The sequence below is a fragment of the Semicossyphus pulcher genome, unplaced genomic scaffold, assembly GCF_022749685.1.
Source record: "Semicossyphus pulcher isolate SPU_LCO1_2020_fin unplaced genomic scaffold, fSemPul1.0.p SCAF_6, whole genome shotgun sequence".
Taxonomy (NCBI): domain Eukaryota; kingdom Metazoa; phylum Chordata; class Actinopteri; order Labriformes; family Labridae; genus Semicossyphus; species Semicossyphus pulcher.
The window spans coordinates 12,920,233-12,943,321 of NW_027211737.1; the positions used below are offsets into that span (position 1 = coordinate 12,920,233).

Sequence of the window (23,089 nt, forward strand, 5' to 3'; positions counted from 1 at the left end):
CCCTTGTCCTGTAGGTTCCTGGGGATCGTTGCGCCAGACCACCTGCTCCTGTGGACCTGCTCGACTGCAACAACTACTAACATCAGTCTTCCCCATAGTATCATTATTGTTGCTGCTAATGCTAATAGTAGACCTGTTGACTTCAACTGTTACAATCACGATTACTACAGCCTTTATCATTACTCTGCTTCTCTTGCTAATTTATTTTTTGTTAATTTTCACACTAGTGTACCACTATTATTGGCATTGTAACCATAAGTATGTATTACCAGTTGTTGTACATGTAACAAGGACATATGTTGTTGTTGTAACAAGAACATATGTTGTTGTTTCTCTCTTTGCCTGTCTCTATCCTGCATCTCCTTCTATCCCATTTTCGGCCCATCCAGTCGAGGCAGATGGCTGTTCAACATGAGTCTGGTTCTGCTCGAGGTTTCTGCCTGTTAAAAGGAAGTTTTTCCTTGCAAATGTGCCGAATGTTGCTAAGTGCTACTCATGGTGATTCATGTTGGGCCTCTCTTTAAATAACATAACAAAGAGTCGGTCTAAACCTGCTCTTTTTGTGAAGTGTCTTGAGATAACTCTGGTTATGATTTGGCGCTACACAAATAACATTTGATTGAGTGATTTGATTGATTTCTCACCCTTAATTGCCTCGCCTGTAAAACATTCATGCACAAGTAAACTGAGAAAGATGTTAGAAAACACAGGCAGTCCGTCACCACACTCACGCTGACCCAGGCTGCCTTCTGATTGGCTCCGCGGCCTGTCAGTCACGTCTGCGTGGGCGGGAGCAGGAACAGCGAGCCAGTGCTCTAGTTTCCCCCTTCTCTCAAACAGATGCTGCTGCTGGGTCAGTGTTATGCCGTCTATTAATAAAAACAGAGCACAGAGAAGCTACAGCGAGGAGAAGAAGAGGAAATCCACACCAGCATTTCTTCTTTTTGACTCGACAGGCAAAGGACCAAAATAATGTGACAAAACCTCGCTTCAAGTTTCGTCAAACGGTTTTTATACCCCCCTTTTTTATCCGTCTTTTTATTTTTACAGGTGCTTTTGTCTCGCTCACCTTTCACGCCGCTCGTGCACTTTATTAGCGGTCACCCTCATCCGCCTGCTCGCGCTGGAGAAGCTGCGGCTTGTTGGTAAACACGAATCCGACCCCGCCGGCAAGGACTCCCTCTGGTGCATTGATGCACCCGTTTCAGTGGTGTAACGGTGAGCAGTCATTTTATATTGTCCGAGCTGTGTATCGTTAGGCCTCTGTGATAAAGGCTAATGTGTATTAATACAGCCTGTTATGTCGGATCAGTGAAGCTCTGGTGGCAGGAATATAATAGAACAAGACTGTAGTGTCTGAATCACCCAGCGTTTCTAAATTTAGACATTTCCATTGTATGGAATGGAAATACTAAGGAGCACAAAATCACTCCTATTAGACATGTGAGTGTTTTTATAATGAGTTTAAAGTTGGTGACATCTTATTTTGACAGCCTGGGATTATTTACAGTAATTGTAATGTATAAAATATTTTATGTAAGAGTTCATTGATGTTTTTTTCAACATATACTACTCCTGTGGACACAAAGACGTGGAAGCCCACAGGAAATTGGATGACAATATAGTGAAATAACGTCTAAATATGTATAAGTTAGAAGTCATCAATGCTGACAATTACGGAACAATTATAAATGCCCTTTTATCTGCTTACAACTAGCTGCAATTATTAGTTGATGAAGGAAAATTAATTACCGTTTATCCACCCGATTAATCATTTCAGTCTTTTTCTGAGCTAAAATGTCACATACATCCTGATTCCCGCGTTTCAAACAATAATAATTCTTTGTTTATATGATGTTAAACTGAATGTATTTTTAAGACAGATGAAGCTATTTTAATCACATGGGCATTTTCCACGATTTTTGCCTCATTAATTCAAACTGCCTTCACATTTCAAGGAATAATCGAAGGCATGTCCTTATTTTCAGCGAGGCCAAGAGACAGTTAGAACAGAATAAGAGCACGCAAACACAAAGGATGAAGAAACAAGCACATAACAATTATAATCCTGACTTTAAAAGACAAAAGGATAAGCTGGGAAAATAATCAGTATAATCAACCTGATAATTTGAACCCTTTATTAAAAGCCTGTGAAGAACACGTTAAAGCTGATTATCTTTATGTTTAATCAATGTGTGGATTGATTGTTCGACTGATAGATGGCTTAATCAATAGAATCCTTTATATCCATCTAAATTAATTCAGCTGAGAGCCACACAAAGACGGCCATTGTGCTCTCTTTGTAGCGTTTTGCCTCTGTGGGTAATCTTGTTTACACTGACTGACTCTATCTTGCACTCTCTCTCGCTTACACTCCTCTTGGCCTTGACCAATTATCTTCAACAGTCAAAAAGTCTGAACAACTTCTCTGTCATGTTTGAAACCTGCTGTTTGCGTCAAGAGCTGTATCGGTCATGCTTACACAAAAAAAGAATCCCTTCATTGCAGTGAAATGTTGTGTTTCAGTGCTGCGTTGTCACAGCGAGACCGGGTGAAGATGATGGATTGGTCGTGTTTTTTTTACTTCTGACTTCGCCTGTTTGAGGGCAGCAATAGCAGCAGCCTCCTCGGTGGACTGTTGGTGGTGTTCAGACAAGAACAATTACTCCCTTTGTGCTGCTTTACTCCCCTGCTCTCATCGGGGGATAGTACACACACGCACGCACACACACACACACACACACACACACACACACACACACACACACACACGCACACAAACATGGTATCAAAGGGTGACATTCTGCTGGAAAAATGAAGCAGTATCAGGCAGCCTCAGCTCAGCATCTGCTCTGTGTGTGTGCCTGTGTTTATGTGTGACACATGTAGCGCTCTCATGCATGTGATGGGTGAGTTCAGGGCCCAACCTACTTTCTTCTTGGATAAACCAGCAGCCTTCATCATGCAGGCATGCCTGAGTGTTTCCCCCCCATGTGAACTGTTGAATATTTGATGGAAAGTTCTGTCTTCAGTGCGAGCAGCAGCGGCGGCAGAAGCAGCTTTGTGTGAACGCGGCGGTATATAGGACAAAACCCCAGCAGGCATCTCGTAGGAGCTGTCAGGGAAGCTGCCTTAGTCGAGATATTTTACAGCTCCATCAAATCACGGAGGGACTTTCCTGCCTTTTTTGGAACAAAAACACGAGAATGTGTCTGACAGCTGAGACTCAAACATGCAGTCTGACTCAGATTCCCTCTGTAGGCAAAATGGGAACTTTCGCTCGCTAGCCTTCATCCTTTTTTTCTGCAGCTGCTACTCTTGGCACCACGAGGAGCATCCTGAGTGTGCCAATATATAGGTCAGTGGTCATGCACGACTCCACCCAAAAGCAAAATATCACATATTGCTGTCTGCTCTTCATGCATTCAATGGTGGAGAGGGAAGACGTGAGCGCCCATCCATACAAACAGACAGTCGTGACGTGACGATCACACACAAAGACTTGAATACGAATGACCCAGATTTGGATTGGGAGTCTGCAGCAGCTTCACAGGTGATTTGTGCCATCAGCTGTGCAGTGACATGAATACAAGAAAAGGAACATACACCCCCCCCAACCCCCACCCGATCCCTCTGAGTGTGTCTTTGTCTGCTGATGGTCCTCATGAAGCAGACATGTTGCAAATATAAAGGCGATGCCGATTGATGATGCATTTAGCGTTTGTTTAAAGCGGATCCTCACGTATGTCCATCTACCGCGGTGGTCAATGCGGTTATGAATATGGAGGATTTCATGAGATGAAACTTTTTAATGCACGTGCACCCACCCACGTGCACGACATATTGAGCTTTTTAAAGGGTTTTAATTACAGTGTTTTAAACCTGGGGCCTATATTTACATGTTTGGGGTCTAAATAGTTCTGAAAAGTTTTGGAATGGGTCCATTAGATTGCCCCAGACAGCAGCCTTAATACAGGCTGCAATGGTTATAACGTAATACTTCCCACTAGCATTAGCGTGTTGACGCAGGTTTTTCAGACCCGGGAAGACCCGCTTATAGATGCTGATCGTCTCTTTCCCATTGCCAGTCGCGTATACTCCTTCACCGTCACCGTCTGACGTCACAAATGTGCCGGAGACAGGGTAACCAGCATGGAGGCCAGTGAAGATGTTACTGTGGTTAGGTCTTTATTACATCTATTCAGTCTATTTATCAAACTCGGCGCTGAAAAATTTGGAACGATGTTCAAGCGCTGCTGGGACGGAGACGAGCGGAATTTGTAGCCGAGATGATAGCGGAGATTAGCGTGTCGACCCGGATTTTGTTTTCCCATCATTGCTGTTCAGAGCCGAGGCAATAATTACACGAGTCTACCGCGGAGTCACTTGACCTGGGTCTGAATGCCAATTGTAACCTTTCCCATTAAAAAAGCCGGGTGTTAGTGGGTGTTAGCAGGTTTTCTGACCAGTGGGAAAGCGGTTCTAGGTGCACTCAATTGAAAGCCGTTTTCATGTATGAACTCCAGACATTTTCCACACAATCAGGTCCTGTCATTGTCCGGACTTGCCCTTTCAAACATGTAGCACACAGATGGTTCTTGCTAGAGTCATTCTCAACCAATGGAAATGGTCCGTTAGGTTTAGGCGAGGGGGGCGCCTGGGTAGAGTGTGCAGGAGGTGTAGGAGTCTTCCGGTATGGTCACTGTTTCTGGGTTAATATCACTACAACATGTATAAGGACATTTCATCAATAAAAACGCAAGAGTAGACAACATGATATGGCAAGTGAGGCGAGCAGAAAAGAGGAGGATGCAAAACAGTGTCAATGCTCCGGACTATTACCTGCTGCGTTCCCACATCAGCTCACTGGGACTGTATCCAGAAAGAGAAATCCCGCTCAAGGAGAATTCTTGATATCTTGCAGGAGGTGAAAGGCTGTAGTAAGATGACCTGAGTCATGACCACAGTATTTATAAAATCCAGGCCTCGACCCTTCTTATGCCCTTTTTCAGAGTGTTAAATTTACTCATTCATTTGGACTTTGTTGATTGAGGATCAGGCGAATGTCGAGGTCTGCCGTAACGATCGCCTCTCGCTGAGTGAGGTAATTTAGTGGTCTTGAATGCGTGTCCATCGATAAATGAAGCATCACTTCTCATTCAGAGAGAGTGGAACTAAGAGGTGGGAAGTATTGATCCTCTCATACTGCAATTTCCACTGTGAGGCGGGAGAAATGTCAAATAGAAATGTCAACGTGTCACTTTGGCTGCAGGGCCGACTAGAAATACCACGATCGATAAAAAAAAAAAACTCGGCCCCAAGAAAACAATACCTGCCACAGGGAAATGAAGCTGGAAAAGGTCTCCATTCATCCCTTCATCCGTCTGTCCATCATCTGTTAATCCTTCCATCCAAACGCTTGTCTGATCATTAATCAATGTATTCATCTGTCAATCCTTACGTCTGTCTGTACATGCATTTGTTGCTTTCATCCTTCCATCTCCCCATCAACCATCCATCCATCCATCCATTCTTCTATCTGCCCAGCCATCCATCTATCTAATATCCAGTCATTATTCCTCCATCCATCATTCATCCAGCCAACTATTTAGCCTTTAATCCTCCATCCATCCGTTCATCTATTTATCCATCCATCCACCATTCTATCCATCAATCCAAGTACCCACCCATAATTCATCCAACTTTCTGTTTGCAAAACCTTCCATCCATCCATCAATTTATTTAGCCATCAAGCCAAATATTCCACCATTTATCCACCAATCAGGCCATCCATTCATCAACCCATCCATCATCCATCCATCCCTATCCCTGTATGTGTCTTTTCAGCCATCCTTACATCTGTCAAGCCATAGAGCTATTATTCCTCCATCCATCTATCCATGATCCATCCCTCTATCTCTCTTTAAATCCACCCATCCAGCCATGGAGGCATTACCTCCATACATCAACCCACCAATCTGTCCATCCATTCATCTAACTGTACAGTTTTAAAGGCTTATCCTGCTTGCAGCCAGGAGCTATCATGTCTATCCACCAATCATCCATTCATCCATCTAGCTAATGCTTCTAAAATGCTTATCGTGTTTGTAGCCATTCAGAGCTGTGTGGTAGATCCATCCATACGTCCATACGTCCATCCATCCCTTCACACAACCATTTTATAAGATGTTTATCCTGTGTGTGGGCACACTGAGGAGCCTGTCCATCCATCCATCCATCCATTTAGCCATCAAGCCAATATTCCACCATTTATCCACCAATCCGGCCATCTATCCATCTACCCATACATCATCCGTCCCTCCCTCTATCCCTGTATCTGTCTTTTCATCCATCCATCCATGTATCCTCTAAGTATTTATCCACTAAACTTTCCATCATCCAACCTTCTATTTCTTTTCAATCATCCATCCATTTTTCCACCAATCTGTCCATCCATCAATAGAGCCACACATTCTAAAAGGTTTCTCCTGTTTGACCTTACTAGTCTTACCAATCCTTCCATCCTTCCATCCACCCATGCATCCACAGACAGACAACTCAAAACACACAGACATTTAGAGTTTCCAATCCAGCTGAATGTTGTTCAAATAAACAAAGAGGAAGAACATTCAAACTTGACACACAAAGAAACGGCTGGTGAATTTGTTTCCGTCAAAGCTCCTATCTGTGCTGTTCTATGTTGTAATGTTGGTTTCTACTTCAAGCAAGCTAAGAATCTGAAGCTCCCCATTTGGATTCAACAGTACAAAAGCTGATTTCTCCGACTACCGTCACAGGGTGAAGTCATGCTCATCAGTGAAATCAGCCGCTGTAGTGTTTGATCAACATGAAAAGCTGCAGACTGTCCATGAAACCCGGCCTCCTGTTCACGTTCTGATGTGAAGAGGTTCATATCAGCAGCCCGTGATGAGTCCTGTGCGAGCACTGATTCACTATCACTCACAGGGTTAGTGTGACCCTGATCTTACAAAGCCCCCTCTCACATGCAGATACTGACTTCTCATTACTCATACAGACACACAAGTGCACTCTCTGTATCTCTGTTCGTCTCATCTACAACTCTTCCTCTGCTCTACTTCCACTGGATCTTAAAACATCGTAAACATAAGGTAACAAATACTGTAACCAGCACACACACTGCAACCTGTCCAATGTTATGCCACATTCGTTCCCCCCCTTCCCCCACCTCTCTACCTCTGACCTTGACTGCAGACGGCCGTGCTACAGTGATAATCTATTTCATGGTAACACAAACACACACACTGAAGCGTCAAAGCAGGAAGGATGAGACAAAAGAGGGCACCTTTAATGGGAAAACCATCTGTTTGGATTGGAGCGCACTCCAAAGTTCTCCCTAACAGCGCTCGTTTAAGCCATAAAAACATTATTTTGTACAGTATCTGCTTTTATATACGGATAAATCACCTCCCTGTGCAAGATACAGACTTCTTGATCTAAAATAAAAACTGGTTTGAGATTTAACACTGCCATTGTCCTCAAACAGCACGTCATTTCACCCGTGTGTTAAAAGATATTTCATTGTATTTCTAACAAAGACGGCTGAGTTGATATATTCCTGTGTCTAGGACTAACTGTTATTGTCTCGTCTGTCCTAATTAAAGCATTTAAACGTCACTAACCTGCTATCACACAGAGAAGTGTGGATCTGCAGTGTTAGGAGGTGCATCCATGTTGCTTGGATACAGCATTAAGAGTGATTTACATGTTTAAGTACGGCATTAAAAAGGACTCGTTTACAATTATAGGAAGGGGACAGCAGCCGTCTTTATCCACCTTTTTCCATCAACACTTTTGTCTGTGCGTGTGCGTGTAAAGCTTCAATCTAAGGGTTATATTTAATGTTTTTTAGCATGCCCCTCTCACGGTCATGCTCTTCCTGCGAATCTGTTTTTAAATCTTCCCTCTGTCTTAGGGTGCTTCTGTGGTCTGGGACTGGTTTACTCCAACAAGTCGTGCACCATGCCGCCCATCACCTTCCAGGACCTGCCACTCAACATCTACATGGTCATCTTTGGGACCGGCATCTTTGTCTTCATCCTGAGCCTCATCTTCTGCTGTTACTTCATCAGGTGAGGGGAAACAGATCCAGAAATGTGTGATTACAAACAAGAAATGTTCGGAATGAGACAAGACTGAGCGTGCATCATTAGAAGGTTCAGGAGAAGGTCCCATCTACCCCAATCTTGGATCCCATCAGCTATAGTCTGATGACGACAGAGCCTCTGGGCACAACTGTGAACATGCAGGGGCATGTAGCCGGTGGTTAGCGATAAACAACTTCCTTTTCCGCGTGCTGCATTGTTTAAAGAAAAAGAACCAGTTTTACCTTTGCCGAAATTTCAACATCATGATGCAGATTAGTAAAAAGCAAAAATTAAGCTTTGTCAGGTCTGTTCTCAAGAGGAGAAGAAAACTACTTTTTAAATACTCGTTGGTTGAACGGAGGGCGGGTCGATCATTTCTGATGCATTTGAGGAAGTTGGGAAATCTGAACGCTGAACGGCTTTCGCGACACCGCGTCAAGGGAATTTATCTCACGTTGAATTTTAGATCTAGAACGGATCGTTAGCTGAACTTGCTGCAGATGTCTGGTTATAGAGATTATTAAGAAGCTAAGTTGTTGTCAGATGACCGCTGATGGGAGCCATTGTCATGTCATTACCGTGCATTACGTTCCGCCTGCTTTTGCTCTCCACACGGACTGTTCAGATCTCCTCGAAAAACTAAACCAGAGACTGACCATACTCAGGTTTAAAAATGAAATCAACAAACTTCTGCAACATATAATGTAAGGTGTTAGCATGCTAACCGTTGCTATTTAGCCTAATAATCAAAGCATAGCTGAGGCTGATGGAAATGTTGTTATTTTTGTGAGCATTTGGTCATGAACCAAAGGTTTTTGACATAGTGACCTTTGACCTCATGGTTGCAATAGATGAATTCATCATCTGTTGGGCCTCTGAATAAAATGTTATGGCTATCCATCCCATACCGTAGTTTTTGGAATATTTCAGTCGGGACCAAAGTGGCCGAGCGACTGACACTGCCACGCCTGAAAACCGTAGGGAGATTGCGTGTCCGTGTGTATGTGTGCATGCGAGGAAAACAGTGAGATAGAGAAGGACGTAGGAAAGCAAAGAGGAAGAGGGTGACCTCTCTCACTGTTGACTGTGAACTCCCTGATGAGCTGAGGGGACGTGTGTGTCTGAAGGACGGGATATGAGGCAACAGGAAGCGGCCCGTCACAATGTGTGAGGACAGCAGCGAGGAAAGCTGCAGAGAGCCTGGGCTCAGAATAAACACGGCCTGAATGGCACACAGTGGGAGCACAGACACGCAGACACACATCATACATGAATACATGCAGAGAACAAAAGCTCGTACAGAAACCTCAACACCTGCAGGAAGATGACCGAGCAGCATCTTCGGAAAATTACGTGACAACTCAAAATGTGACGGGCTATTTTTGGTGTTGGATACCATTTTGAATACTGTCCAAACGCTTGTTATCAAAATGTCAAACAATTAAAAAAAAACGTGTCAGCTGCAGACACGAAGAGCCAACGTGCTGTCTGGAAAACAAAGTGCACGACGCACGTCACTAACATTTACAGCTGGTATTGTTCAGGACTGAGCCGCTGTTTGCTGAATTCTGTATTTGCCTCCTCTGTAGATTATTCTATCTCTATGATTATATTTAAATTATTGATTGATTATTGATGACAGTGCCAACAATGAAATCAACCTCTAAATTCTTAAGTTCATTCTTGACCCAGAAAACCAGCCGACAGCAGAAACTCAACACGCTTTAAATCATTTCATTCAAACATTTGTTGCATATTTTAAAGGCTAATAACAGTATTTTTATAGCAATAACATCAATAATTAATATTTACAATAACAATAAATTACAATGTGAAAACAGTCAGTGTTATATTATAAACCTTTAGAGAATTATTGTACAAAACGAAGCTAAAACATTCATCTGGTGGTCTGAAAGACGTCTACAAATTTTTATCAAAACATACTAAATTAAAGTTTGATCGTCCGTCTATCCATTATCTATACCGCTTATCCTGTTCAGGGTGGCAGCGGTTGCTGGAGCCTATCCCAGCTGTCATTGGGCGAGAGACAACCTTTCACGCTTACACCTATGGGCAATTTTAGAGTCACCAATGAACCTAACGAGCATGTCTTTGGACTGTGGGAGGAAGCCGGAGTACCCGGAGGGAACCCACGCATGCACAGGGAGAACATGCCTCCACACTCCACACAGAAAGGCTTCCTATATCTGAACTGGGATTCGAACCAGGAACCTTCTAGCTGTGAGGCGACAGCGCTCATAAGTCAGTACAATCACAACTTTTTTATGCTGCTGTTATTTTATCTGTTGGCCAATAAATAAATAAGACATTGGTCAAAACTGTCTCAGCCCAAGTTCACTCAGTGGCCGTTCTGCAGTTTTTGGTCATGTCACATAATCTTCATCAGTAAGTAGAGTTTGCCCAAATTTATGTTGATTTTTAAAAACAAAAACTCACTTTGTCTGCTGATGAAGATCAGATGATGAAAAGACTCTCAATGGACTCTTTGGTGAAATTAAATTCACTCATCGTTGTTTCCAGGGTAGGGCATAGAATTCATCTTTCATGGATGAGAAATCCTAACTGCTCAGGAAAAAATTGAAATAGTCAACAGGGAGCACCTCATGTGACGATGAAGAAAACCAGAAGAAAAGTCTTTCAAAGACAGAAAAAAGCATCAACATTGTGTTTCTACACTGTAGTTATTACCTAGAAAGAAGAAAACCTCGCCAGATAAGAAGTCTGATCAGTCAGTATCTAACAACAACAGCGAGCACAGCCGCCTGAGCACATCTCAGCATTTAGTTTTGATTGATCAACATGACGTAGTGCTCAAGTGGTTGTTTTGTTTGGCCTTGAGCTCACAAATATACTTACCATCAACTCTGTCACAAGCTGCGATCCATTCTGTTTCTTCTCGAGCACTTGCCTATGAATCATAACATATGAGTCACTTCCTTTTGGCCCCATTAACATGCTTGAAGGTAGTCTTAGGTAGGAGTGTGATTGTGAATTCATTTATAGACGAGGTGATTTAGGAGATGAATGCGGAGCGATGAATGCTGTTCTCTGCTGGGTGCTGGTTTCCCTATTATCCCTCTCAGACAGGCTCGCTCTTAATCCTGTGTGTCACAGAGTTTGTGATGTTCGGTTTTAACGCTGAGGGAGATTCTTGGAAAAAAAATAAAGTGAAGGTTTGTCCGCTAATCATACGAGGCAATTATATAACGATTTCTAAAAAGCCTGGAGATCTGGGGAGGATTTGCTAAGGACACACAATTCTCTCTACCTTCAAATTAAGATGTGAAAATGCCTCAAACTGGAGGAGTACACAGAAGTGCCTTCACTACACAAGAGAGGCATTTTTAAATAGTTTCTCATCTAACTGGTTTTCAGGATTTAGTCATAGGGTGTCTGGATATTTTTACTTTATCACAAATAAGAGAAACAAGATGAGATAATAATAGCGGCAGCTCGGCTCGCAGCTCCTCCTCACGCCAAAGAGCGTCAGAAAACAGAGCCTCCAGTTGCCGGCCCTTTGTCATACTCCACCTTCCCTCTGACAGTTTCCTACAGTTGTGAGAGGGATATGTTGACAACCACGTGTCTTTAGACGGACAATATCGAGTGACAGAGAGCAGAGACATTGAGCCAGCAGAGCCACTTGCCCCAAATACATTTACTGACTCGCTTAATTTCCTGTCAGTGATCCTTGAGGCCGGACCTGTGAAATCCCCTCAGGGGTCCATATCGCTGAGGAAAGAAACTTAACTCTGTTGTTAGAAGACAGGAAACCATGACTGGTTAGTGTAACTTCAATGGTTTGCAAAGTGTTTTTAACATCCCCTGCAGCTCCATAAAGCTTAAAAATGGTCATACAGTCACTATTGTACCTGCAGAGGATTGGACAGCAGACAGATGGTTAAACTAAAATGTTTCGGCAGCAGAGAGGGCCAGCTGGAGGTCGTCTACATGTGAACAGTTACAGGGGGCGTTCGGAAAAGGTTTCTGTCTGAGAGGAGGCTTATAAAAGTCGTCTCTGTTGCCCTGAATGAGTCACCTGGAAACACAGTTTATACGAAACGATTAATATGACTGCAGCAATCATTGTTATAACAATTTGACCCCACATATTATTGTAATTAATAAACACACTGATTGATTGATTTAGCTCTTATGCTCTTAATTGTTAGCAGGTGTCCGACCAACCAGAGCTCCAGCTGTTGGTCATGATTTGTAAACTATGAATGTTGAAGTAGAGTACTGTGAGATGGCATATGAGAGCCAGTCAACTAAAGATGTAGAAGAATAAAAAGTTAAACAAAGTTTTTATAAAATACATTTTTCTGTTTTCAAATATAAAAAATATTCAGAATACAGACGAAAGAAGAAAATATGTGCAAATTGTCACATTGAAGAAGCTGGGACTATCTCGTTTATTTGTAGTTTTTTCCTTTTAAAGTAACAATGTCGAACTTTTTCATTTGAATAAATGTCTGTTAAGTCACTATCTATCTCCGAATGAGGTAACACAATGGTGATTGAGCCTGTGGCTCACTGATGAAAGCCTTTGCATTTGCAGTGTTACAGACTGGGTGTCTGTGGCGACATCGCGGAACAACCATCACCCAGCAGTGGTTGGTCTGCCGGAGAGGGTAGGCGGAGCTAAGCGGCTGCTTTTCCGGTCTCTGCAAGTGTTGCGAGTAAACAGTAATCTACTATGGCTGAACAAAGAAAGAAAAGATCGATGACTACAGATACAACTTCAAAAATAAGTGAAGATCCAAAGAAAAAGAAACAAACTCGACGCTCAGATGAAGGAAAACAAAAAGGAAAGCTGTTCCACATTTGAAGGCTGTGGAAGTAACACTGTAAAATATGTTACCTACAGTAAGGTCAAGTTTAGTAATCTAGTACTGCAACAATGTGCTTCAAAATAAATAAAGATTTTACATGGGCTGCACTGTGTTCCTGGTTCGAATCCCGGTTTGGACGAAGTGGGCCTTTCTGTGTGGAGTTTGCATGTTCTCCCCGTGGATGCGTGGGTTCTCTCCAGGTACTCCGGCTTCCTCCCACAGTCCAAAGACATGCTCGTCAGGTTCCTTAGTGACTCTAAATTGCCCGTAGGTGTGAGCGTGAGCCTGTCTCTATGTGTCCCTGTGATTGACTGGTCCCCCCCGCGAGCCTGAATGGGATCGAATTGATAGAAATATGAAAGTTACAAAAGTTTTATAATTATTATTAATAAGGGAATAATAATACTGATTCTGAAATAGAAGTTTTACCTGCTAACCAGACCAGAGGCTAACTATATAATGTAGTAAAAGGCTTTAAAAAAATGTCAGCAAATAGGAAGAAATATTAGAGTAAAATATCTGCCTGCCTGACACCAGAAACCATCGAAATATTCTATTATTTGATGTCCTCTTACATGGAACAAAGTCTTTATATAGTTTATCATTAAATCATTCATACCTGTTGAATCATTGTTCCTCACTTACAATAAGGGCTGGCCATAAGTATCTGAATGAGGACTTCTGTTCTCGCAGACGGGACACAACAGTCAAAGTGAGGCACTTAAATGGGCGTCGTGCCCCCCTTTCACCCACTTCACATCCCTGTGCAGGCCTGGGAACACACATGTTAAACGTGTATCCTCACATTGTTCTGCAGGGAGATTGTTTGCTGCAATCAGTGTAAACAATAAACCAAGTGACAAAAACAACGAATAGCTGTCACTTCCTTACTTAAAGCAGCATTTTTTATATTTTTAGGGGGATCAGATCACAAATAAACACTCTTCTTTAATCTCAGATGCTGTTTCTCCGTTTGGTTTCAGGCTCAAATCGCAGACTGTGACAGAGATTTGAGTCTAAGTTTAGTTGTGTAAAAACAGGAGTCCAAAAATAACCTCCCGAACAGACACAGCGATAAAGATCTCCTCTCCATTGTTGGTTTCGGGGTGGTGCAGGGACTCAAAGAGGCAACGTACTCATTAGCCGTGTTTGTGTACTTGTGTGCGTGTGTTTGCATTCGCGTGTAGTTACGCGATTACTTGGAAACAATGTGTGTGTGCGCTCTGCAGAGGAACATGGATCTGTGTGTGTGTGGATGTGTGGCCACTGCAGCGATGGAAAAGATGGTCAATTATCAGAGCTTACCCTGCAATTACACAGCTTCTGTTACACATGATGTCTTATAATTTAACCACACACACTTTAGTCACAGCCAGAACACAATGACCTGAAGCTGAACCCCGCTCAGAGTAAATACAGACATCTTTATCTCCTAATAAACAAGTGTACTCATGTACTATACTTCAGACTCAAGACTAACACTATCTCAGAGGGATAATGATAATGATCCAATACATCAAATCCACCAATAGAACACACTGTTGGGACCAAGTTTAAGGGTCCAGTGTGTATGATCTAGGGACCTATAAGCAGAGTTATTGGTAAAAAACAGAGTAAATATTCATCAGTATATCGCATCTACAGAAGGCCCAGAATGGACTAAGGTGTATTTCCTGTTATCCAACCAGTATGTTGTTTTCCCACACCTCTTACAGCCTGTTACCTGCTGTCTCTGGCCAATCAGGGAGGAGCTCTGTTATGACTGTCACCTCAATCTCGCATCAGCTATAGTGTGAGACGATATAGTCTCTGGGGACAGTGGTGAACGTGCCGGGCGGTGAGCGATAATTGATTTCCCAAGACTTTTTCGCGTGTTGCATTGTTACAGAAAGAGAAAATGTTTTCTTGTGATGTACTTTAATTAACGGTTCTTACCTTTTGCCAAAATGTCAACATCATGATGCAGATCTGTAAATTTGTAGTAATTTGTAGTAAAAATTCAGGAGAAGAAAACTTTTAAAATGCTCGTTTGTTGAACGGAGGTCGGATCAGTCTGATGTATTTGAGGAAGTCGGGAAATCTGAGTGCTAAACGGCTTTCGTGACACAGCGTCAAGGGAATTCATCTCTAGTTAAATTTTAGATCTAGAACAGATTGTTATCTGTTAGCACGCAGATGTCTGTTTATAGAGATTAATAAGAAGCCAAATCATCATCAGATGACGCTGATGGGAGCCGGGATGTCATTACGCAAGATTACGTTCTGCCTGCTTTTGCTCTCCACACAGACTGTTTTTCCTGCATACGCCGCAGCCTGCTGATACGTGATTGGTCAGTATTACTCGGACTACAAGCGTAGTTCAAACAGAACACTTGCCTTCCCGGAAATCCACGCCCCTGCCTACAGATTCTACATTCCTATTTCTTTGTAGAACAGATTTCTATCTAGAATCAGTAAATAGAGATTACTGTCACCTTGACTCCGGTGGAAGCAATCTCCCCTCACCTGGACTTAAATGAGACAAATGGAACACATTAGAAAATAAGAACTGAACCTGCACTTTTTTCATAGGAGCAATAGATCATTCGACTGTGTAGCATTAAAGTGGTCAACCCATAGAGAACCGTCACCAACCACTGCAGTATCCTTTGGCTGTATGGACCATTTCAGCGTTTCAGCAACAAAACAAAACAAACAAGAAAAACGCCCTGTGCACTGCCCGTCAGCACCAGTGTCCGATCGCACTTGAAGCTGTTTGCTGGCGCTGACTGACTTCCTTCCCTCCTGTCTTGACCGTTGCTTGTGTTGTATTTACTCTCAGGTGTACATCGCTTTGGACAAAAGCGTCTGCTAAATGAAATTGTTGTGTCACATTGTCTTTTAGCTCATTGTTTAGGTGACTTTTCGTTCAGTCCCAAAGGTGTCATCAGAGCATGTTCATTGCTCTACTGAATAGAGCTCTGAATGTACTCTACCTGTCCAGCATAGAACAGCTGACAGACACAGTTATCGACCAGCCTGTGAACATAGCGGAGCATAAAACAGAGAAAGAGACGTTATTTACCCCAGGAGTTTGTGGTGACCAAAAAACAGAGCTGAAAGGAGACTTATATTTGCAACAGAATCAAAAAGAATGTATGATGTTGCTCTCTGTCTGCTGGATGAGTAAATAAGCAGTAGTTGCTTACAAGTTTGCAGATATTCAGTAGTGTGGTCTCGTTTCTGCTGACCACAAGTGGCACTGGCTTGAGTTGGCTGTTAGTTTACTATTTTCTATTACTAATTTTTCTATATTACCAAAAACCTTTAGTTAATTTATGATAGATAATTCTGAAAAAAGATCATGTTTGTCTTCAAGTTCATAACCTGCAAAGATACAAGTAACCATAGAATGTGGGGGAGTATAAAGCATCATAAGCAAACTTTTAGTTCAGGACTTTTACCTTTGATGGAGTATTTTTGCATCGTGGAATTTGTAGTTTTAATTAAGTAAAGGTTCTGCTAGCTTCTTCCATCACTTTCCAGAGGAGGTACACGCAAATTATGATTGATAAAAAGGATCAGAGTTATTTATCGGTGTGTTTCTCTTGTCATCCACAGCAAACTACGGCACCAGGCTCAGAGTGAACGCTTTGGATACAGAGAGGTAAAACTGAGGCTTATTTATATTGTGTACACTTCAAGATCTCGATCGTTAATAATCTGTCTTAATATTTTGTATTTGTTCCCCCTGCAGGTGGTTTTAAAAGGAGATCCCAAAAAGTTGAATCTTCACGGGGTAAGACTGCGATTTATGATGATGCTCGTTGTTCTGTCAGTGAGCTGTCACAAAAACAAAAACAACTGAAATACTGTTTGATAATTTTATTACTCTCCCCGTCTCACTCCGTCCTGTCCGTCTCTCACACAGCAGACGTGCGCCGTGTGTCTCGAGGACTTCAAAGTGAAAGACGAGCTGGGGGTGTTGCCATGCCAACATGCTTTCCACAGGAAGTGAGTACAGGAGAGCACAGCGGAGGCTTTGGTCTGTGTTACCTCTTTGCACCTGCCCGGGCTCGCTCTAATGAAAATGCTCGTGTTTGATTTGAAGTTCATTGATCGGAAGTTTTAGTCATGTACTCCTGCAGCGCGGCTCTGCTGGACTCTTGTTCAACAACGCTGCCAATTCATTTTCTTGCATCTTTACTCTGGGTAAGAAGGAAGAGCAGTAGCGTATCCCAGAATGCACTGCGTAGATTGCATGACCTCTGAAGGTGCAGCACATCATGATATTAGTTGTCTAAAATTGTGGTATGGGCCTCCCACTGTACTTATATAGCGCTTTGCTAGTCTTCAGACCACTCAAAGTGCTTCTACACTACATGTCACAATCACCCTTTCACACTCACACACAATCTCCAATCAGTATTTAACACATTCACACACCGATGGCTATGCGTTTGGGAGCAATGTGGGGTTCAGTGTCTTGCCCAAGGACACTTTGACATGTGACTATAGCAGTCAGAGATCGAACTCCCAAACTGCCGTTTGAGAGACGACCGACTCTACCACTGAGCCACAGCCGCCCCCCCGTACATATTTAACTGGATATGACACAGACGCTATATATACTATAACACTGATGCCTCTATGTGACCTAGAAAGGCATACCAGACCATCAGCAAGAAGATTCACTATTTCTATATAGTAATTTTTTATACCTGTCACAGCTGTCATGGCGCCCAGCGATGTACAGCAGGCGGACCAGAAGAACCCTTTTTACATGTTCCCCAGCAAAGTCTCACAGCTAGCAGTATGTTAGGCAGACATAACGAGGCAGGAGGAGATATTTTTGTTTGAGCATACTACACAAATATGTACAAGACCGTATCAGCAAAGACAAAACATATACTGCTTTTTTCCCACAGTAGAAATGTCTGTTTTTATTTTATTCTTTAGTTATACTTCTACAGGGCGAGCAACATCCCACAAACGGACCGAAAATCAACCACGAAACACCTTAAAACAGTCAAAATCCATGTGAATTATTTTTAGACACACACAGAACCAAATCATAAGATAAAGACTAAAATAACGAAACACAACAACTCCCTGTCTGAGAGGCAACAAGACAGCAGTCCCAACTTCAAAAGCCTCTGACGTCAGCACTGGACTTTCAAGCCCTGTTCCAAGACCAGGTGCACCTCGTTGAGCAATCACCTGCAGAACAGAACAGAGACACATACAGCCGTAACAGTATTATTATTATCTAAACCAAATTTCAACGTTATAAATAACTTTGAATGGGACTTGTAATGATTAGACCTAATTATTGAACAGTATGTAGATAGGAGACAGGACAGGATCACCCACAGAGTCTGGATACTGGTGGTGGTTGAACCTCCTTGAATATGCTGGAGGTTGTGCAACAGCAAGACTGAATGACAGGTTTGAATAGAAACGATATTTTAAGACTGGATGAAGAAGCATAGGCCGAAGAAATCACTGTGAAAGTCAGAATTTTGAATGTTCAGACAGAGCAGAGTGAAACTAAAGCAGAAGGAAAAAGCAGAAATTGCTTCATAGAGGAATTAAAGACAGAGAGAAGACTTCCTTAATGAACAAAAAATGTGTATTAAAGCTACTTTATTCTAATACTACATTTTACTTTATTTAATTTCACTTCTTCAACAATTTTTTTCCTATTGTTTCATAGTGAAACTTGTCATTTATAGCCCTAGTAACAGATTAAAGGGATAGTTCAGATTTTTGGACACTAAGTTGTATGAAATACTTGCTAATAGTGTAGTGGAGTTTTACCCTACAAAAACAGCACGCAGGCCATGGTGATCCATTTTCAACACAAAATCATCGTCATAAGATTTCATATACTGCGCCGTTCTTTTGGCACTATTTTCTCTCTTGACAAATCTAGTATCACTACGCCTGCAGCAGGCCGGTTTCTCAGCTGACATGGTCCATCAGCTGTTTCTAAGAGAACATGCTGGAATTGGTAACTTGTGAGACGACGTTTGTTGTCACAGAGGAAAATACATGTCGAAAAGGTGCGAAATTGTGATTTTCCTGGCTGTAGTAATAAAAATATTCCATCGCACGTTTTTCATCATTTTCCTGACACGTATCAAGCCCTTAGCGGTCTCCTTGGATCCGTTGTTAAAGGTAAATCTTCCTCATCACTTTCATATTAACTTCAACAATGACGCGAATCAGTCAGAATCAACGTGAAACAGCTACTAGGTCGGCTTACCTGAGAAACTGGCCGGCCTCAGGCGTAGTGATACTGGATTGTTCAAGAGAGAAAATAGTGCCAAAAGAACAGCGCAGCACATGAAATCCTAGGACGATGATTTTGTGTTGAAAATGGATCACCATGGCCTGCGTGCTGTTTTTGTAGGGTAAAACTTTTTTGTATAATGACCCTGGCGTCTCGCCGGAACTACTTATTCTACGTTCAGAACCAGACAGAACTCCGACCACAGGACCTGGTGAGTAAGCTAATAGCTTTGCATCCACTACACTACTAGCAAGTATTTAATACAACTTAGTGTCCAAAAATCCGAACTATCCCTTTAAAGTACAAAGAGTCTACTTTATGAAGTGAATTACCGACAAACTAGCAGCTAAAACGGTAAAAAATGTTTTTCACACCACTTTGACATCTCTTTTCATGTCCCTCCTGTCTGTGTTCTCCTGTGCAGGTGTCTGGTAAAGTGGCTGGAGGTGCGCTGCGTCTGCCCCATGTGCAACAAACCCATAGCAGGCCCCCCGGAGCAGCACCACAGCATAGGGACTCTGCTGGATGAACTGGTGTAACCCTTTCATCTCCAAACCAGCCTGAGTCTTTGGGCCAAACCAGCTGGAATAAGTTAGCGACCAACAGGAAGTGGGACACAGTTACGATGTTGAAAGGCAGTGAAAAAACGCCAACATGACGTTAGTGAGTCGGGGTAACCTAGTTACCGCCCGAAGACGGACTATAAAGGATGCTGTTGCCTAGCAACCACCATCTCAGAGATGGCAACACGACACCTTGTAGTGTCTGAGAGATTATCTCCAGCCACCCACACATCACTCCACCACTCTTCTTTCAACAGCCCCCCTCTTCACCCGCTCCATCACATCTTCTCCCGCAGACTCGAGTGATGTTAATGACATCGCTCGATGAAGTGGAGGAGACACGGCGATGTGTACAAGTGACATGAATGAATGTTGTTCGTCATGGTGGTCACTGATATGAAATGATATCAATGTGGGCTGAGGTTATTTCAACTCTTGTTAAAGAAGAGACAAAGCCATAAAGACAAAGTGATATTTTCTGCTCCACGTCCCTGAAAGCAGCACGAGTTGACATGTTGACAGAAGGTACCCTGCTAACAATACAGAAAATTCTACTTTATAAAAAAGAAAACGGGTACAACAAGTGCTACAAATGTCTGGAAGTGTCTAGAACAAAAAAGGCCAGTAGAGATTAAACAGAGGACAAAGACAGGGTGGATTAAAACAGATTTCAGTGACACTAAAACCATTTTTAAAGGTTATAAATTCACTGGTTAAATAAATGATCGAAAAAGGTGCATTTCTGGATTTTGAAGTTGGACCTAAATTCATCACATTTCTTAGATGAAGCAGCTCAAACTGTAGGTGAAGTGTAGCAAATTAATCAGTGTTTCCATCCAGTCTTCTTCTCTGATTCGTTCAGCTGATACTGATGTGGCGCCCACTTCTACAGTGATATCATGTGTGACTTTTCCACAGGGATGTTTTATTGTTCAGACATGTTTTTATTGTGTTAATATTGATGGAAGGAGCTGACACCTCCTGCCTCTCGCTGTAACACTTTGGTTCTTTGTTAAAAGATTTTTTATTGCACTTTGAATTCACAAAAAAAAAGGTCCCTTCTTTCCAGGTGTGGTGAACGTTTTATAAAAAAAAGTCTGTGAAGTACCAGAGATGCTGCGTCATCTGAGGAGAAAGGAAGCAGCAGTACAGACTCAGTGTTGTTCTGTGAATTCATCCGGGAAGCGACCAAACCTCACTCTCATAAACAGCGTTTTTTGTGGCATTATTGCTGGTTGATTCTGTTTTACATTCCTCAGTCGTAGAAAGCAAAACACTGCCTAAATTGAGCACAAAACTCACAAAGCACATTGTCCAGATAACAGAAGGCACCTGCACTGTAATTAAAAACCAACACACACACACACACACACACACACATACACATAGACACACACACACACACACACACACACACACACACACACACATACACATAGACACACACACACACATAGAGGTGACGTGATGATACATGAGTTTGATTGCCAAAAAGGGAAAAAAGTCTCTTCTGTTGCTTTTTAACACACGACACACTTCACTCTGATTCTGGCCACATTCCACTTTTTGTAATCCAACAGATGTAAATAATTTTAAACAATAATAAATAAACTGTCTGTTTTGCTCAGCTTCTCTTGTTTATTTCTTGGTAGTCGTGTATCTGGCGCCACCATCTGGTGTAATTATGTATGAATAATTCTATTATTCTATCTAGATCAATATTTTTGGTCTGAGTCTTTAAAGTGCACCTCCTTACACCTGTGTAAAAGACTTGGGACAAGTTATTTAACCTAAGACGTGAATTTACTTCTCGTGAAATTAATGCGCCTTAGAGTTATGTGTTGATTAAACTCTATTTTTTTTTCAGAAAAATAATATTACCGCTTCTTTTGTCTTGTCAAAAGGCTGCAAAACATAATTTTAATGATTATTCTGATATGATTTTTGATACTTCAAATCATCAATCAATCAATCAATCAAGTTTTATTTGTATAGCGCCAAATCATAACCAGAGTTATCTCGAGACACTTTACAAAAAGAACAGGTCTAGACCGACTCTTTATGTTATTTAAAGAGAGGCCTACTTGTTCTGATTTATTTTTTATACCAATAAATTGAGAAAAAAAATCAATCTTTTCAGCAAGATATCAGAGTCAAAGTTTAGGGTTTTTTTGCCTTATATTCAAGATTAATTTATTTATTGCCATATCAGCAAGATTGTTTCGATTTCGTCGTATTGAGCTCTATTAACAAAACAGGATGGCAAAAATAGTAAACAAGTAATAAGTAAAAGCTCTTCATACATAAAACAAGTAAGAAACAGATAAATAATAATATCCAACATAATCATTCAAAAAGGTGAAACATGGACCACTTTAGAAAAAAACACTTGCAGCTGTGTTATGCAGAGTATTTCAGTGGTTTCACTCAATGTGTTTCAGCCTTAAACAGTCGGATAACGTTATTAAAGTAAATACATTTCTTCTTATATCTTTGTAGAGGTAAATTGTTTTTTTAAAAGGTAAAAGTTTTTCATCTGGCTCTGAGATTCATCAGTTTAACCCAAAACTATCTACCAAACTAGATAACACTAAAGGTAATAAGATAATGTTTGGATTGTTTTGGAAGTTAAAGTGGTAAAAGTGAGTGAAGTGTACAGTTATTTCCAAGGAGTATGGACTGATACTAACAATAAATGTTGGTAATATTATAATATATATTGTTTTCTTGATACTGTCTGAAAACAAACCAGCAACACTACCTCAAAATAAATGAAAAATCAGACATAAAAAAAAAGTATTTTAAAGCTGTGAACAATCAGATGTGTTGCAGGTGAAATGGGAGTTGCAGCCGTCCAGACAGGGTGCATTCAAAGTGTGAAACGATCTTAGACACAATGGACCTACATCTATCAATATCTTTCAAAGAGTCAAATATTTTTATATATATTTAATAATAATTAAATAAACACTTAATTAAGACACATTAAGATGCAAGCTTCACTTTCTCCCTGTAGCCATTTTTCTTTTAAAATGTGATTTCTAAAGACACTTTTTAAATATTAAAGATAACAATTAATTATTTAATACAATATTACAGTAGATGCACCCTAATGAGCAGTACATCAACATCTCTAAAGAAATGTTCTCTCTATAAGTGAGTAACAGGAGAAACTAGGTCACAAACTTCCACATTTGGAGGAGTCAGAGCTCAGGATCTGACATGTGAATGAAAACAAGGACCATCTGTACGCTGCCTCATTAAATGTGC

General features: G+C 41.6%; 1 protein-coding gene across 2 annotated transcripts; it reads left to right on the forward strand.

Annotated features, from left to right (window-relative positions):
* Window positions 1-854: 854 nt before the first annotated feature.
* On the forward strand, window positions 855-21,447 carry rnf122 (ring finger protein 122). Of its 2 annotated transcripts, none has more exons than XM_069682834.1 (6): window positions 855-1,218; window positions 7,955-8,111; window positions 16,583-16,628; window positions 16,719-16,760; window positions 16,893-16,975; window positions 19,681-21,447. In XM_069682834.1, exons 1-6 carry the CDS (start codon window positions 1,194-1,196, stop codon window positions 19,793-19,795), a joined length of 468 nt encoding a protein of 155 aa, XP_069538935.1. In that variant the 5' UTR covers window positions 855-1,193; the 3' UTR covers window positions 19,796-21,447. The 2 variants fall into 2 exon arrangements, with proteins under 2 accessions (XP_069538935.1, XP_069538936.1); XM_069682835.1 differs by having other exon boundaries at window positions 16,896-16,975.
* The last annotated feature ends 1,642 nt before the right edge of the window (window positions 21,448-23,089 follow it).